This window comes from Triplophysa rosa, linkage group LG24 (assembly GCF_024868665.1).
Source record: "Triplophysa rosa linkage group LG24, Trosa_1v2, whole genome shotgun sequence".
NCBI lineage: Eukaryota > Metazoa > Chordata > Actinopteri > Cypriniformes > Nemacheilidae > Triplophysa > Triplophysa rosa.
Genome location: NC_079913.1, coordinates 12,141,733 through 12,157,073, shown reverse-complemented (window position 1 = coordinate 12,157,073; position 15,341 = coordinate 12,141,733). Strand labels below are relative to the sequence as shown.

At 39.0% G+C, this 15,341-nt stretch overlaps 1 protein-coding gene across 3 annotated transcripts in view; it reads left to right on the top strand.

Annotated features, from left to right (window-relative positions):
• The window catches only part of usp6nl (USP6 N-terminal like), a 63,562-nt gene extending 49,618 nt beyond the window's left edge, over nt 1-13,944 (top strand). For all 3 annotated transcript variants that reach the window (XM_057323807.1, XM_057323805.1, XM_057323806.1), the window contains 9 exons: nt 3,188-3,295; nt 3,830-3,939; nt 4,980-5,028; nt 5,220-5,340; nt 6,537-6,631; nt 7,934-7,999; nt 8,110-8,209; nt 8,539-8,691; nt 10,696-13,944. In XM_057323807.1, the coding sequence (XP_057179790.1) occupies nt 3,188-3,295; nt 3,830-3,939; nt 4,980-5,028; nt 5,220-5,340; nt 6,537-6,631; nt 7,934-7,999; nt 8,110-8,209; nt 8,539-8,691; nt 10,696-12,113 (2,220 nt within the window). In that variant the 3' untranslated portion in view covers nt 12,114-13,944. The remainder of the gene's footprint in view (nt 1-3,187; nt 3,296-3,829; nt 3,940-4,979; nt 5,029-5,219; nt 5,341-6,536; nt 6,632-7,933; nt 8,000-8,109; nt 8,210-8,538; nt 8,692-10,695) is intronic.
• The last annotated feature ends 1,397 nt before the right edge of the window (nt 13,945-15,341 follow it).

Below are 15,341 nucleotides of genomic sequence, written 5' to 3'. Positions count from 1 at the left end.
CTCTCTCTCTCTCTCTCTCGCTCTCTCTCTCTCTCTCTCCCTCACTCCCTCCCAATAAAATGGGCTAAAATGAATATTATCGATTGTTTTAGATGTAATGCAATGTGTTACACGATTTAAGGTTCAAAAACACTGTATTTTCCACATACCGTGCATGTTTGTAGCTCCTCTTTGCCCCACCTCTCTGATTTTTTACAAAGCTCATCGCTCTGAAAAGTGAGGTGTGCTATGATTGGCCAGTTAACCAGTGCGTAGTGATTGGTCGAATACTGCAAGCGTGTGACGGAAATGTGACGCCTCTTACCATATTTGGAACATCAGGTTCCAGAGCAGTTGTACTGACAGGTACGCCCACCTTACTTGCGTATACATTTGGGCGGTCTTAGTCAAATCATACCACGAACTGACGTAGATTTGTGGGGGTGTGGTTACACGAGGCGTTTCAGGCAGGTCTGTGTGAGAATTCGCTTTTAGATAGAATGCATCTTTTGTTTCCGACACTTTAATTTTTGCAATTTTACGTGTCTAATACATGCATGGGCAACTTATAACACACCAAAGACACAGAAAAACGCGTATTCGCGCCATATGACCCCTTTAAAATTCTATATATTCTATCATTTCTATGTATGATCTCTTTCATCATTTACTCACCCTCATGTCATTCCAAACCTGTATGACTTTCTATCTTCTGCAGAAAACAAAAGAAGATATTTCGAAGAACGTTGGTAACCAAACTAATTTGGCACCCATTGACTTCCATCGTATGGACAGTTCTTAAAATATCTTCTTTCCATAGAATAAACAGTCGTATACAGGTTTTGAACAACATGAGCGTGAATAAATAATTGTTGGGGAAGCCATCGCTTTAAGATGAAACAATGTTAACACCTTCACATACTGTACGTTTTTTACTTGTTTGAGTGACAGAAATTTGTTCACTCGCTCTGCATTTATAGTCTTTTTTTTCCGCCAAACAGATGGAGTCATTGACTTCCCACACACCCACTATTACATCGCCAATCCCCCATCAACAAACACGTACAAACAAATACACAGACACCTTCCGATTTGGAATTGGAGTCTTAATCGCCTCATTTTTCCATAGTTATCGAGATTAGAGAACCGCATATACGCGCATGTTCGATATGTGGTGGTGAGATATGTGCCCGCTGCTGTCTGTCAATAATAATCTCATCACAGGAGCTCCCAGAGATTATTAATATCATCATTATCATAAGTGAACTACTCAGCGGTCATCAATTCACACACACATACGCAGATGGCCCTGAGGGGGGAAGAGATGGTCAGGAAATCACTTAGCGGCAGTAATGTGGACAGATGAGAGCAGGAAACGGAAGAGTGTTCATTCTTTTCATTTACCTCTCCACCCCTCTGCTATCGTACATCACTCACTATATCTCGCGCTCTCTGTCTCTCTGTCTGTTCCAGCGGGTGGGTTTAATTGTGGCTGAGAGACGATTCACGTCAGCCATTAGCTTTTGTGGGTTCAGCGTTTTGCTTTTGAGCTCTTAATCTAGCCTCTGGTGGGAATTGAATCTTGACTGACTGCACAATTACCCGTGAAACACAAAAGTGTGTTCTACTAAACTAATATTGAATGTTTAGACAGTGGTTAACTACAGTATATACTGTATTATTGAATAGTGTAGTCAGTGAATTTCAAAACAATCTGTAGGGTTTCCTTCTTTTATCCATGTATTAGTCTTCAAACTCTATGCACATTTAATAGATAAATATACGAATTAATACGATTTAATACGTAAAAATACGAAACATGTTCCCCCAGTGAGTCTAGGCAAAAACATTCATTTGTGGTTACGATGCTTTGGCTATAGTAACTACAGCCACAGAAAAAAGAGACCATTCCAAATTTTCATTTAATTAGCATTTCTAGATGTATTGTGGACATTTCAGTCCAGTGTCTGTTGAATTTTAACAAAATCAAACCACAGGAGTGACATGAAGTCATCCAACATACAATAAAAATAAGTTTTGAACTTTTCATAAATACACGTACAGATATTACTGTTGTGTTGCTTAACTGTGAATATGAACTTTCATTTTCATTTGAATTCTTTGCCGTATTTGAGGTCTGATAAATACAGAGCATATTTTCACCTGTTTCTCCAGTTTTCTGCAGATAAATGCACATAAAAACGATATTTTCATTTGAAATTTGGGAGGAATATTGTTAGTAGTTTACAGAATGAAACGAAAACTATCATTTTACCTAAGCACATACCCATAAAACAAAAGATGCATTCCAGCTAAAAGCGAAAAAGCAAATGCTCACCTAGACCTGCCTGAAACACCTCGTGTAACCACACCCCCACAAATCTACGTCAGTATGATTTGACTAAGACTGCCCAAATGTATACGCAAGTAAGGTGGGCGTACCTGTCAGTACAATTGCTCTGGAACCTGATGTTCCAAATATGGTAAGAGGCGTTACATTTCCGTCACACGCTTGCAGTATTCGACCAATCACTACTCACTGGTTAACTGGCCAATCATAGCACACCTCGTGTTTCAGAGCGATGAGCTTTGTAAAAAATCATAGAGGTGGGGCAAAGAGGAGCTACAAACATGCACGGTATGTGGAAAATACAGCTTTTTTGAACCTTAAATCGTGTATACACATTGCATTACATCTAAAACAAACGATAATATTCGTTTTAGCCGTGTCATACGACCCCTTTAATAACTATCGGCAGGTTATTCGTGCTGACATCAGCAGATTGTTAAAAACAGCCAATGGTAAGTGCCGATTAAATCAAAAACTCGTGGAATACGTTGGAGCTTGCGTTGTGTGTGAAGAAAGCGTCTTTTGTTATGACAACAAAATCGCAGTTTGTAAGCTCTATGCTGCTAGAATTTCATTCGGTGGGGCCGTCGCTAGAACTTCTTAAACTTTTTGTTTCGACTATCCACCTTTAAGAGTTCATTAAAGCTAAAGAAGATTGAAACCGTGTATAAAAAGCAAAGCCATCTGTATCAGCAGGTCTCATTCTATATAATCGAATATCGGTACAGAAATATCGGTGCATATGTAATATTTTATTAAACAGCCGTTTTAATACCATTCTAGTACATGTGGTTCAATATAATGGATGTACGAATGTATGTGGTTGAGTTTCTAACCCATTTGGTTGTGTGTGTGTAGCTGGTGAGGAGGATCTATAAAGGGATTCCACTGCAGCTGAGGGGTCAGGTTTGGTGTCTTCTGCTCGACGTCCCCAAAATCAAGGAGGAGAAGAAGGACTTTTATGAGGTAAATGGTAAACACACACACACACACTTACCCACACACATACATGGGCTCCATGTTTTATGGGGACTTTTTATAGACGTAATAATGTTTATACTGTATAAACTGTATGTGTATATTCTATACACAAACGTTTATGTTTAAATAAACATCATGGGAACTTTCAGTCCCCACACTGTAGGGTTTACCAGGACCACACACACGTTGGACTTGAGTTCCCCCAGGCAAGCACAAATGCTATGCTTAAATATGACTTTCTAAAATCGGCAGCTCCTGAGGTTTCGAAAGTAACACTTATGTGGTTTGACACACGCACCGCGAAATATCACTCGGACAATAGCAGCTTTACTCAAGCCCAGCAGCATCCAGCTGGGCAGAAAACACACTTTTCAGTTTGCCTTTGTGTGTGTGTCAGAATTCATGCCGTGGTCTCTGAGCGTGTGCTTGGATTCATTTGTGGCCTGCGGAGTGTTTGACTGTAATTCATTGGAAGTTTTTATTGTTTATACAATCATTTGTCTCTCTCTGTCTCTCCAGAAACTGAAGGTCAAAGCAAGGAGTTTGTCTCCAGATGTTCGTCAAATTGATCTGGATGTAAATCGTACATATAGAGATCACATTATGTTCATGCACCGCTATGATGTCAAGTGAGTGTTTTACACATGCATGCACACACACACATAAACAGTTCTTATCTTATTGCATCAGTGCTCTGCTTAAATAATAATAACATTTCCCATAACGCACCACTCATGATTTCCCATAATGCAATTTAAAAGGGCTTAAAATGAGCACGTCTTCGGTTTGCATTTATATCATTTATCATTTCAGCCTAACTGTTTAGGTAAATGCAGGAAACATTATTGGATTATATTAGTTTACCACAGTTTTCATTACTTTCAGGGTTCAGTGCAATAGACTGTTATGAAATTAAACACAGCACTTTTTCCATCCACACAGAGCAGTGGTCCCACCAGTAAATGGATGCTTTCGACAACTTTCCAGCTTAAATAACACATTTTTCAATGAAGATATTTATATAAGGGCTTTAAGAAAAAAAAATGGGCCGCTTTACACTTGCTCCATAGACTTCCATTATACATTAAGTGCATTACTGTATGGATTATCATGGATGCTAACTTCTTAGTTTTAAACCCATAATTTTAAACATCTCGCCATGCACGGGTTTGTCGCGAAGAATTTTTTGGCGAAAGTTGCATCGAATCTTGTTTCAACTGGAGTGAATTGCACTATTAATAGAGTCCCTCGATTGGTGCTTTGTCGATGCTTTTTAGAGTGTAAAATACATTTTTACAACCTTCTCAGCGGTGCTTCCATTCATCATGGCCATAAAACTGCAGCGCTGAAGCGACATGCGAAATGAGAAAGTTGAGCGTGCAATTGCGCGAGAGAGAGCGAGACGCCCGCACCCTCCGTTTCTCTTTGAGTTATTGGTGTATTGAATTATGACGGGGCTAAAGTGCTGGTATTGACTGATGTGACATTTACCTGGGAGATGTGAAAGGGTCGGATCATTCTCACAGTGTGACGGTATACAGCTGTGAGCTGAACAAGGAAGAAAACAGCAAAACACTTAGAAAGAGATGGAGAGAACTGTGAAAAGAAATAAATGATGTCATATATCATAGAAATGCAGAATGTGAATGTGTTGTGCTGTGTATTTCAGACAACAGGATCTGTTTCATGTGCTCACTGCATACTCCGTTTATAACACGGTGAGTCAAACATCCTTTTTTGTCCTCAGGTCTTCACTTTAAAAAGGAAGTTTGTCATCAGGCTGTTCCTCTAGACTTATATTAGAAGAGGAACCCGAGTCTTTTTGTCAGTCATGAGTATGTGTTTGCACTTGTTTTATGTGTGGAAGGAACTGGCAGATTATGGTTTCTTTCTTTTGGTGTGTTTGTAGGAGGTGGGCTATTGTCAGGGCATGAGTCAGATTACAGCTCTATTACTCATCTACATGAATGAAGAGGATGCTTTCTGGGCGCTGGTCAAACTGCTGTCGGGACAGAAACACTCTATGCACGGTACACACTTACTTGCTCTCTCCCTAATACAGCAGTACAGTAGCCCAAAGTGAAGTGAATATGACGTGTATTGTACAAAATAGATGAAACAAAATTATTTGCGGAATTATTAGGGAATATGTTTTTTTTCTAATATACAAAAAAAACCTTTTGTGGTCTTTTTCCTTGGCTGTCTTTACAAACTTTGCTCATGTTTTGTGTGTAATTTTAAACTAAGCCTTCTTAGATTATTCTCAAAGTTGAGCTTTAGTTTATACTCCATACACACAAATGCAACATGCATACAATTTTTTATCTTTAATAAAATATTTGGATGAAGGAGGAAGATGTCAATTGTCGTCGCTTTTGGCCACTACTGTAAATACATACATCTCTAGTATCTCTAGTATTTCATCCTTGTTTCCTCGGATAACCCACAGAGATGTGTAATTCTCTTATAGCGCACACATTTAGTAGAATTTCAGCAGGGGCCAAAGGTCAGCATCCACATTTAAATGGATACTCCACCCAAAAATGGAAATTCTGCCATGAATTAGTCAACCTCAAGTTGTTCCAAACCTGAATAAATGTCTTTGTTCGGTTGAACACAAAGAGAGATGTTTAGAAGAATGATAGCAACTGACTTGTCTGGGGTAGTCAAAAAATGGCGGTCAAAGGTGCGCTAGAGCTGTTTGTTTTCCTAAATTCTTGAAAATATCTTCTTTTGTGTTAAACAGAACTAAAAACATACTCTTTTTTCTACTATGGTTGTCAATGGTGGCCCAGAAATCTCAGTTGCTAACTTTCATCTAAATATCTTTCTTTGTGTTCAAAAGAACAAAGAAATATATAAAGGTTTGGAACAACTTGAGGACGAGTAATTCATGACAGAATTTTCATTTCTGGGTGAACTATCCCTTTAAACGTGAAAATTAACTCAGAGCTGCACGTGTACATGTAAAAGAACGTAATGTAATGCAGTAAAATGTAGAAGAAATGAAGCAAAAGATTGACATAACATGTACTTTACATTCTCGTTATTTTGTTCAACCTTTCATTTTAATTATTACACTGACTGATGATATATTTTTAATAAAAATGTTATTTTATTAGAAACAAATGAGAAGTATTATCCTCTTAAATATGCACATCACAGTTCATATTTGCAATTTGACAAAATTTCACTTTAACAGTTCTGTTTGGGTGTATGTATGCAGGTTTCTTTGTTCCAGGATTCCCTAAACTCTTGCGCTTCCAGGAACATCATGACCGCATTCTGCAGAAGATGTTGCCCAAACTCAAACAACATCTAGTAAGACACACAACAACCTCCACCTCCTTGATATACTGCACTACATACTACCTGTAAGCTGGTTCCAGGGAGTACCTGATTTTTTACATCCATAAAATTGTTGTGCATACATACAGAGTGTATATAATCACATGTGAAGTCCTAACACGGGTCATTTCTTAACTTTTGTCTTCATATTGTTGAGAAAAACTTGTTTCAGTCTTATAGGTCGAGTTTTGATGACAATTACAGTATATGACATATAAGTAATTAAGTAATTACTTTGTAATTAATGCATTAGTAATTATTGAAAAAAGGTTTGTTCATGCAGTAGCTGCGATTTACCATTTTTGTACCTTTTTTTACTCCAAAGCTTGGAAATGGTGCTGTGCTCGTTGTATTAACCTCAAACAAACCGAGTTAAATCTCAGGGGCAGCTGGCAAAGCCTGAGTCTCTTGTAACAGAAAGAGCTTAAAAGAAATGCCAGCCCGGGATTCATTAAATGGCAGATTAATTAATTAAAGGGAATATTAATAAATAAAGAGATAGATGAATGAATTCATTATTTGTGCCCTTTGATGTGAGTGGATTAAAATTCAAAGTATGATGAAAAAGGATACGCCTTGCTCTTTATAGTCCTTTGTTTCCTATGAGGGCGCATATACTATACAGTTTGTCTATGTTTAGGATTGGAAACTATCATTTTACTTGGGTTATTTTTGCTGTATGTAATGTGTACTGTGGACAGTGAGTGCAGTTTGAGATTCCTAAATGATACATTTGCTGAAATGCCTTACACTGCCATATCCCGTTGTGCTTTCATATATACAGTACTGTGATAAAATAACTAGAAATCTCTTTCTTTCATTTTATTGTTTGATCAGACCAAAAGTTTTAATGCAAAAAAAAGCAAAAACTTAAACATGCCAGATCATGTGACACAGTGGTGTAGCATTCTACTGTATGACACTTTTACAGTGTACTGTTTCTTTTTTATTTAAAAAAAATTGCCTGTGCAAACCCAGCTAAAGTCACTTTTATTCATAATTTATTGTTTTCTACATTAAATCATGCGACACAATGAAAAAAACATTCTGTGAAAATGTAACCTTGATATTTTTAATAGTGACTCAGTAAGGACATGTCAAAAATGGAAATAATTATTGAAATCAAACTTTAATGTCAGATATCTCATAATATTATATATTAATAATCTAAGACTCTTACAGACAGGGTCGCAGATTTTATTCTGAACATGTTGGTAATGTTTTAGTGCTGTATGCATGTGTGTTTGACACGTGTGTCTTTGTCGCCCTCTACAGGATAATCAGGAAGTGTTCACCAGCCTGTACACCTTGAAATGGTTCTTTCAGTGTTTCTTGGATCGGGTATGTACTCTTTAACGCATTTTTGTTATTGAAATAAATGCACCGTTATCATTTTATAGCAGTATTTCATTTTGTAGGTCTTTACGTGTGTGTATTTGTTTTTTTAATAGACTCCATTTACTCTCACCTTGAGAATTTGGGACGTTTATATTCTGGAAGGAGAGCGAATTCTGACCGCGATGTCATACACCATACTCAAACTCCACAAAAGTAATGACACCCCAGATTGTGTGTGTTTACATAGTTATGTTTATGTATTTCTTAATGCTTTGCTTATTATTTGGTCCTTCATAAGTGTGCGGTTACAGTCATTATAATAAACTTTATTTAAAAATAATAGACGTCTATATAAATATCCAGGTCAACATCTGTATATGTAATTTGTCTTGTCTGAGTTTTCAGACATGCTAGTGTCACATTCTAGTTTCTTTTCTGTGTGTGTGTGTGTGTGTGTGTGTGTGTGTGTGTGTGTGTGTGTGTGTGTGTGTGTGTGCGTGTGCGTGTGCGTGTGCGTGTGCGTGTGCGTGTGTGCGTTTTAGAGACCCTCCTAAAGTTGTCCATGGAGGACCTGGTCAAGTTTCTTCAGGTGACTCTGTCAAAGGATTTCTTTTATGAGGACGACTTAGTAATAGAACAGCTTCAGAACTCCATTTCTGAGCTCAGACGCTCTAAACTTGAGCTGCCACCTCCAGGTACTGTCACATATTTATTTACTTACAAACATACAGTTCTATCATAAAATGTAAGGCTGCAGTATGTCGCCATTGACACATCCCACTGCAAACATTGTTAATCTGTTCCTCTTTCTCTCTTTGTTTCTATAACACACACACACACTTACTGCTGCTATGTGCCGTGTGTCTAATCTGCGTTCTCTCCCTCTCGCCTCAAACGTAGCCTCAGCTCACACTAGTGCGTCTGGGAAAGGGGGGCGCCAACCCTCCTACAAAACCAACCGGTGGGCAATTACATGCTGACTACTCTATCTGTCAATCAACCAACCATTCGTTCGTCTCCTCCCACTACGCACACGCCCTCCCCTCGTTTGTTTCTCTGTCTTTCACAAAGCCTGGGTTCTTCAGTACAACGTTTTTTTTTTTTGGTTCCTTTAAACTGTTTCGGGAACGTCTCCGAAACATTTGTTGAAAGATTATAGAGACTGTTGCAAATCAGTATGCATTCGTTTTATTTTTTTGAATGATTTAGTATTATTAAGTATTTTATGTAGTTCTGTAGTAGCGTGTCTAAAAATATTTTTGTTTGCAGAGAAAAAAGTAGATAAGTTTGGTTAGTGACTGTCTGATCAAGGTTGGTACATGTGAACAGGGTCCAAAATTAACTTGATGCCACACGTGCCATGCAACTGGTACTCGGCGGGTATTAATTTTGGACACTGAATGTGAATCACCAAACTTTTGTGGAGGGATTTATGTGTACGTGATTTCTCATGGTATTCACCGTCTCTCTTAACACAAACCAAGAGCTGCCCCAACCATCAGTACCTCTTTGTGTAAATGTGCATCATTCCCTTGACGTTCTCTTCAGTTTTCTTCACTGCGAACTTCGTGAATATCGTGCATATACTGTGTGTTCAGAAATGTACCTAACGCATCCTTTCTCAATGTGGTTTACTTGTCAGTCAGGCTTGAATTGTAAGTGTTGTGTTGATTTTTTCATTTAATCGTATCTATGACAATCTGAACTTGGATTTGACACCAGCTGTGGATGTTTCTTTGGTTTCGTTTTGTTTAATCAAGTATAAACTGTCTGTAACACTTTTTTGTTGGCAGTTTGGTTCCTCGGAAAGACTGTTGCATGACTTTTGCACTGTGGTGTTTGTTAATATTTGTATGTTTTGAAGACCCCATGAAATTGTGTTGCGTGTTGACATACTTCCTATTGAAACATATCGAATGGCTTTTTATTAGTTATTTTTTTCTAATATTACAGAGAAAGTAGTATTAATGTAAGGGACATTGTCATTAAAGGCATTTTAAGGAATCGTTCACCGGAAAATGAAAATTCTCTCATTATTATTTACCTCATGCCATTCCAGATGTATATGTCTTCCTTTCCTCAGTTAAACTCAAACACATCATTTCTGTTATCTTCTAATATGGGACCCAACATGATGAAGCGTCCAAAAAGCACATCCATCCATCATTAAAGTAATCCAATTGAATCTAGTTCAGTAATATATGTCTTTCAAAACAAAACTAGTCATATTTCGAGATTTTTTAGATAAATTAAGATGTAAACAAACAGTTTCAAGTGACGCATTCATACACGGAGGAATGTCCATAACTTCAAATCTCATTGGTTTTCGCTTGTCTCGTGACTAGTTGTCATATGCATGTTTCGTCACAAGGCACACAAGGACCAATGAGATTTCAAGTTTATTGCGTCCATCCGTATTTGTATGCATCACTCGGATCTGTTTATATCCGGTGAACTACTTCCTTAATTGGGTCCAAAATTGCGCACTTAAGTCCCTTTTTGGTCTATTTCCTGGAAGAGAGAGACTTTAGATTTTAAAGACAATTATGCTTTTAGATTGTAGCACAATAAAGATGATCTCAAAGCTAATAGACACCACCCTAAGCAACTCCAAATTTGATTTCATAGGGTCTTAAAAACTTCTATGCGTCTTGTGTTTACGTCGACTCTAATTGGCTGCTCTGCTATCACCCACACAGGTAAAGATGATGAGTTTCCTAAGAAACCATTAGGTCGACTTCCCCCTGAGCCTCCTGGATTGGCTGGATCAGCGACCAATCACGTGGCTAACGGGCAGCCGGTCGGACAGACAGGCGAGGGTCCTCCTCGTGGTCCTAGCCCTGCTGCAAGCACCGTCAGTAAACAAGCAGGGTTTGTTCGCATCTCTGATGGATCGCCTGAGAAGTATCAAGAAAGCCGGCCGTCAAGCTCCCTGGACAAAGTGCACCATCCTAGCAAAAGTGAAAGGGAGCGGGGAGCGGACCCTTCGAAGGAAAAGTTCCCAACTCCTAACAGCACGACAGACGGCGGCAAAGTATCAACCCAGAACCAGATGAATCACAACACCAGTGCTAGATCTAGCATGCGCCGGGACATCACACCCCGCTGGGTCAAGCCTTCCGAGGACAAACTGGAAGCGGTCAAGGCGGCAGCACTTCGGGAGAGCCAGTCGAGTCTAACGACGGGTGTTCCACCCTCCCCGAGCTCCCAAACTCGAGAGGAGGTCACCGGGGCACAACGGCGGCCACGTTCCAGAGGGTTTGTGGCAGGCTCCAACCGCGCATCCAACGCTTCGCAATACGATAATGTACCGGGACCGGATGGAGAGGACATGGAGATCCTAGAGCTGGAGAAGCCACCTTCTCGCCCTCCCTCCCGACCATACGGGGGACCCTCTATGAGGCAAGCCAGCCCCACCCGTGCCCCTAGCGGTGGACCCAGTGTTTCTCCGTATAGAATGCCTAAACAGAGCATGATGTCGTCCAAACTAGAACTGCGTGCACCTTTGCACTACCCGCCCGGCATGACGCCTGTCTACACTACCTACATATCAGATTCTCGGCAAGAGGAGAGACCGTACGGCCCACCGTATAGCGAGCTAATTTACGCCACAACATCACGTACCTCATCTAACAATTCTCCAGAGAAAGCACTAATGCACAACAGCTACGTAACCTACCGGCGGCCACCACCCAGCATGCCCCCTTTAAGGGTAGCTCCAGCGGAGCTTCAAACCCAAATGGATAGTGTCGGTGAGAGCGGGAATTACCTGAGACAGCCCACACGGTTGACGGGGTCTCCCGCTTATCCAGCCACAGAACTGCAATATGAGGGACCCAGGCGGAGAGAGGGCTGGTATGGAGAAATAGAGGCGGGGCCTCCACACTTATTAGCAGGGTTAGATCGATCTCCCAGCTTCCAGAAAGCTCAGCTGTCTCCCGTTCACCCCGTTCAAGAGTTTTCCTTTGCTCCCACGGCCATCTCGGATGCTGTGCTCAACTTTAGAGGACCCTACCAGGAGCATTCTGGCAGGCAACAGCTCCCCCCGCTGTTTGGAGGTCAACACTACAGGCAAGCGCAGGAGGCCTTTGCGATGCAAGAGTCCATGTTACTCTGAGGTGAACAAACTGGAATAGAACTAAAGGGACTAACGTAAGTGATGGCTAGCGAGATTTTTGTGTTGTTTGTTTTGTGTTTTGTTTGTTTGCGCAGCAGGTCTTACTGTAACAAAAGGGTTGTCAGTTCCAACCGTTTGTGCTGTACAAAGACTGACTGAAAAGAGTTTTATTTTTGTTCTTGTCAGTTCTTTAACTGCCGATGTGAGCTATATAATGGTTAAACATGCTACGAGAGATTTTTTTTTTGGTTAGCACACTGAGATATTTAAATGGATTTTCGGAGGGCTTCTCTCACATGGACACAGTTACTGGTTGACATTTTTTACATGTTTGAAACATAAATATACATACTTTAGAGTACACTTAATTATTTTATTGTGAATATATTTTTCAAGAACAATGATTTGTGTAGGAAAGTATAATCATGAACAAACTATAACAGTGAAAAGAACTTTCAGTGTATAGCTACAGTGTTCAAATATTTTTTTTCACGTTATAAGAGTTCAGATATTTCATTTTAAGCTCAAAGGGAAGTCAATTTAGGACGCTCTCAAAACCTTTTGGCACCGACCTGCAAATGCAATACATTATAAATCAAGAAGTGATTCTGGATACCACAAATACCAGATCTTGACTACTAAAGGTAAATTCAGTCACTTTTTAATAGTCAAAGAATGTGTTATGTTAACTGAATTCACTGTACGTCTGTGCTGCAGTGTATATTTTAATATCCAATCGCAAATCTTAGAATGCAATAAATGGTCTAGGTGTTTGTGGTAACATGCAGCTGGTGTGTGTGAAAGTCGGTCCAATATGTGTTATTACCTGGCAAGTCTTCTAATAATGAACCTTTTTGTAATTGTGAAATTGTTTAATTCCAGTTTTACAAATAGCACAGGTTTTGTGACAGAATCATGCTATGAATTAAACTGACACAGATCTATTGGTCCTGTTTTGTAGGTGCGCCGTTTTCTAATCTATACTGGGAAACTAGATTAAGCTCCTTCCCTCATAACCCATTGACCTATTTTTGAGGGAACGCTTCTTTTGTCTTTTTTCTTAAATCATCTTGAAATCATTCACTTGCTGCACTACATGCGTTAAAAACCTGATTACTAATATTCAAGTAAGCACACTGCTGTTCTGCATGGGTCATCCGGCTGGGTTTCGGCTTTGATTTGTATGTTTTATGGATTATTTTCATGCAGCGTTTTCCAAATTTTTCTTGATTATCCACCGGAATATGATGTATAGCTGGGGTTATAATTTTATTGTTTAATCTGTGTATACCTGTGTTGATGGCATCTGACACTACCAACTCAATTGCCACTTTCATTTCTATAACACACACCCAGTATGTATGCTGCTTGACACGCAGTAGGCTTACATGTCTGCCTTTCAAATACCACAAAAACTGTTTTCAGACTGTATGTTGTTTGTTTTTATACAGAGATAAGCATAGATTATCTTTATCAAATTATAACCTGTCTATTAGCTCTACCGGTCTTCCAAACAGCTTCCACAACATTCCATGCAACACACACTCTTAAGGTATTCTTTTTATTGATTTGCATTGATTCATATCGCCGCAATAATAACAATGTTATTATTTCAATGTTTTATTTGTTAAAAAGCAAGCTAACTTATTTTCTGCTGTAGCCCCAAATTGTGTTGTCATTATACAGACTTGTTTATTATACCCATATTTCATTTTCATACAACATTCCAGTTTTGATTGTTGGACTGAACATTATTTCGCTGTTAGGCTACTAAATGCAACTTTGTTTTCAGATTGTCCCTTCTCTAATAAACAACATGAGGTGGTTAAAAAGACAAGTGCCAGTCATTATGTATGTGTGTGTTATTGTTAGAAATATTTCATTGTGTTCCCGCACGCCAACAATCAGACATTTACATAAGGCACATATGAATGAATGAGGAAGGAACAAGTTCATCGGAACTAACTGGATGAGCAGATACTGTAGATGCAGAGGTCACAGTGGCCACAAAATGTATTTGATCATCTATAAAGGTTATTACATTACAACAAATATCAAACCAAGCGGCATCTGTAAACACATGGATTTTAGACCTTTTCACAGAACTAACTCATTTCCAAGTCAGTTTTGTAATTTGAATCGATTGGTGTCAAGGTTATTTTAGTGGATGTTGGAAGTCAGTTCCTTTAAGTTCACTCGGGCATCCAGGCAGATTTTTTTTTAATAAAAACAAATAAATGTTTAATATATTTATTTTTTTAATGAAGGCCTCTTGGTTTGATGTTTTGTCATCATTATTATTTTATACACTTCACCTTGTCAATGCTAGTTGCAGCCACCAGGTGTCTCCCTGCTTCTCTTAGACACCTTGGTACAGTAGATCGCTTAACAATTTATGAAGAAGTTGGTTTGGAAGTAAGTGATACTATAGATCAGTGGTTCTCAAACTTTTTTGTTGTAAGGCCCCCTTTGTGTAGAGTGCATTACTTTGCGGACCCCCAAATAAAGACTTCCAAGCTTAAACTTAAAATTTTAATTAAACCAAGAAAATATTCAGTTAAATAATGCTAAAACATCAATTATTTTGGTTGGTGGCGTTGTTTTTCTGATGTTTGATTGCAAAAAATGTATGATAAATATCTATATTTCTAAAATGCCACAAAATCTGTGGCCCCCTGGAACCATCTTGGCGCCCCCGAGGAGGCCACGGCCCCCAGTTTGAGAACCACTGCTATAGATGACTCTCAACATAAACTTTAATCTTCATTGTTTATTATTTAATTTATTATAATGGAATTGAATAAATGAGAGAAAATAAATACAGGTCCTCATGACAAAGATAAATTGTCCCATTCAAAAACATGTACAAAAAAAACTTTTACATGCTAAACTGGTAGATCATACGATTATGGCTAATGCAAAGATCGTGGGTTTTATTCCTGGGAAGTTGCAGCCGAAATGCAGTACCTTCAGGTTAAAGATATTAATTTTTAATCCGGAAACTTCTCGTGAAAATTTAAGAAGCACTTTTTTGTTGTGAAGATAATAGACAACAGCTGTGACCTATGTTAATAATAAGAATGACTGATGTGTATACTCTCATGTTAAGGAAGGCATAGGCCTATGCCTGCTATTTCTAGCTCCATTCTTTGTCTAAGCAGATCAGCGACGTGGAGGTCGAGTTAAATCTCCAGCCGTGCAGTTCACAGGAAAACGTCCCCTGACGTG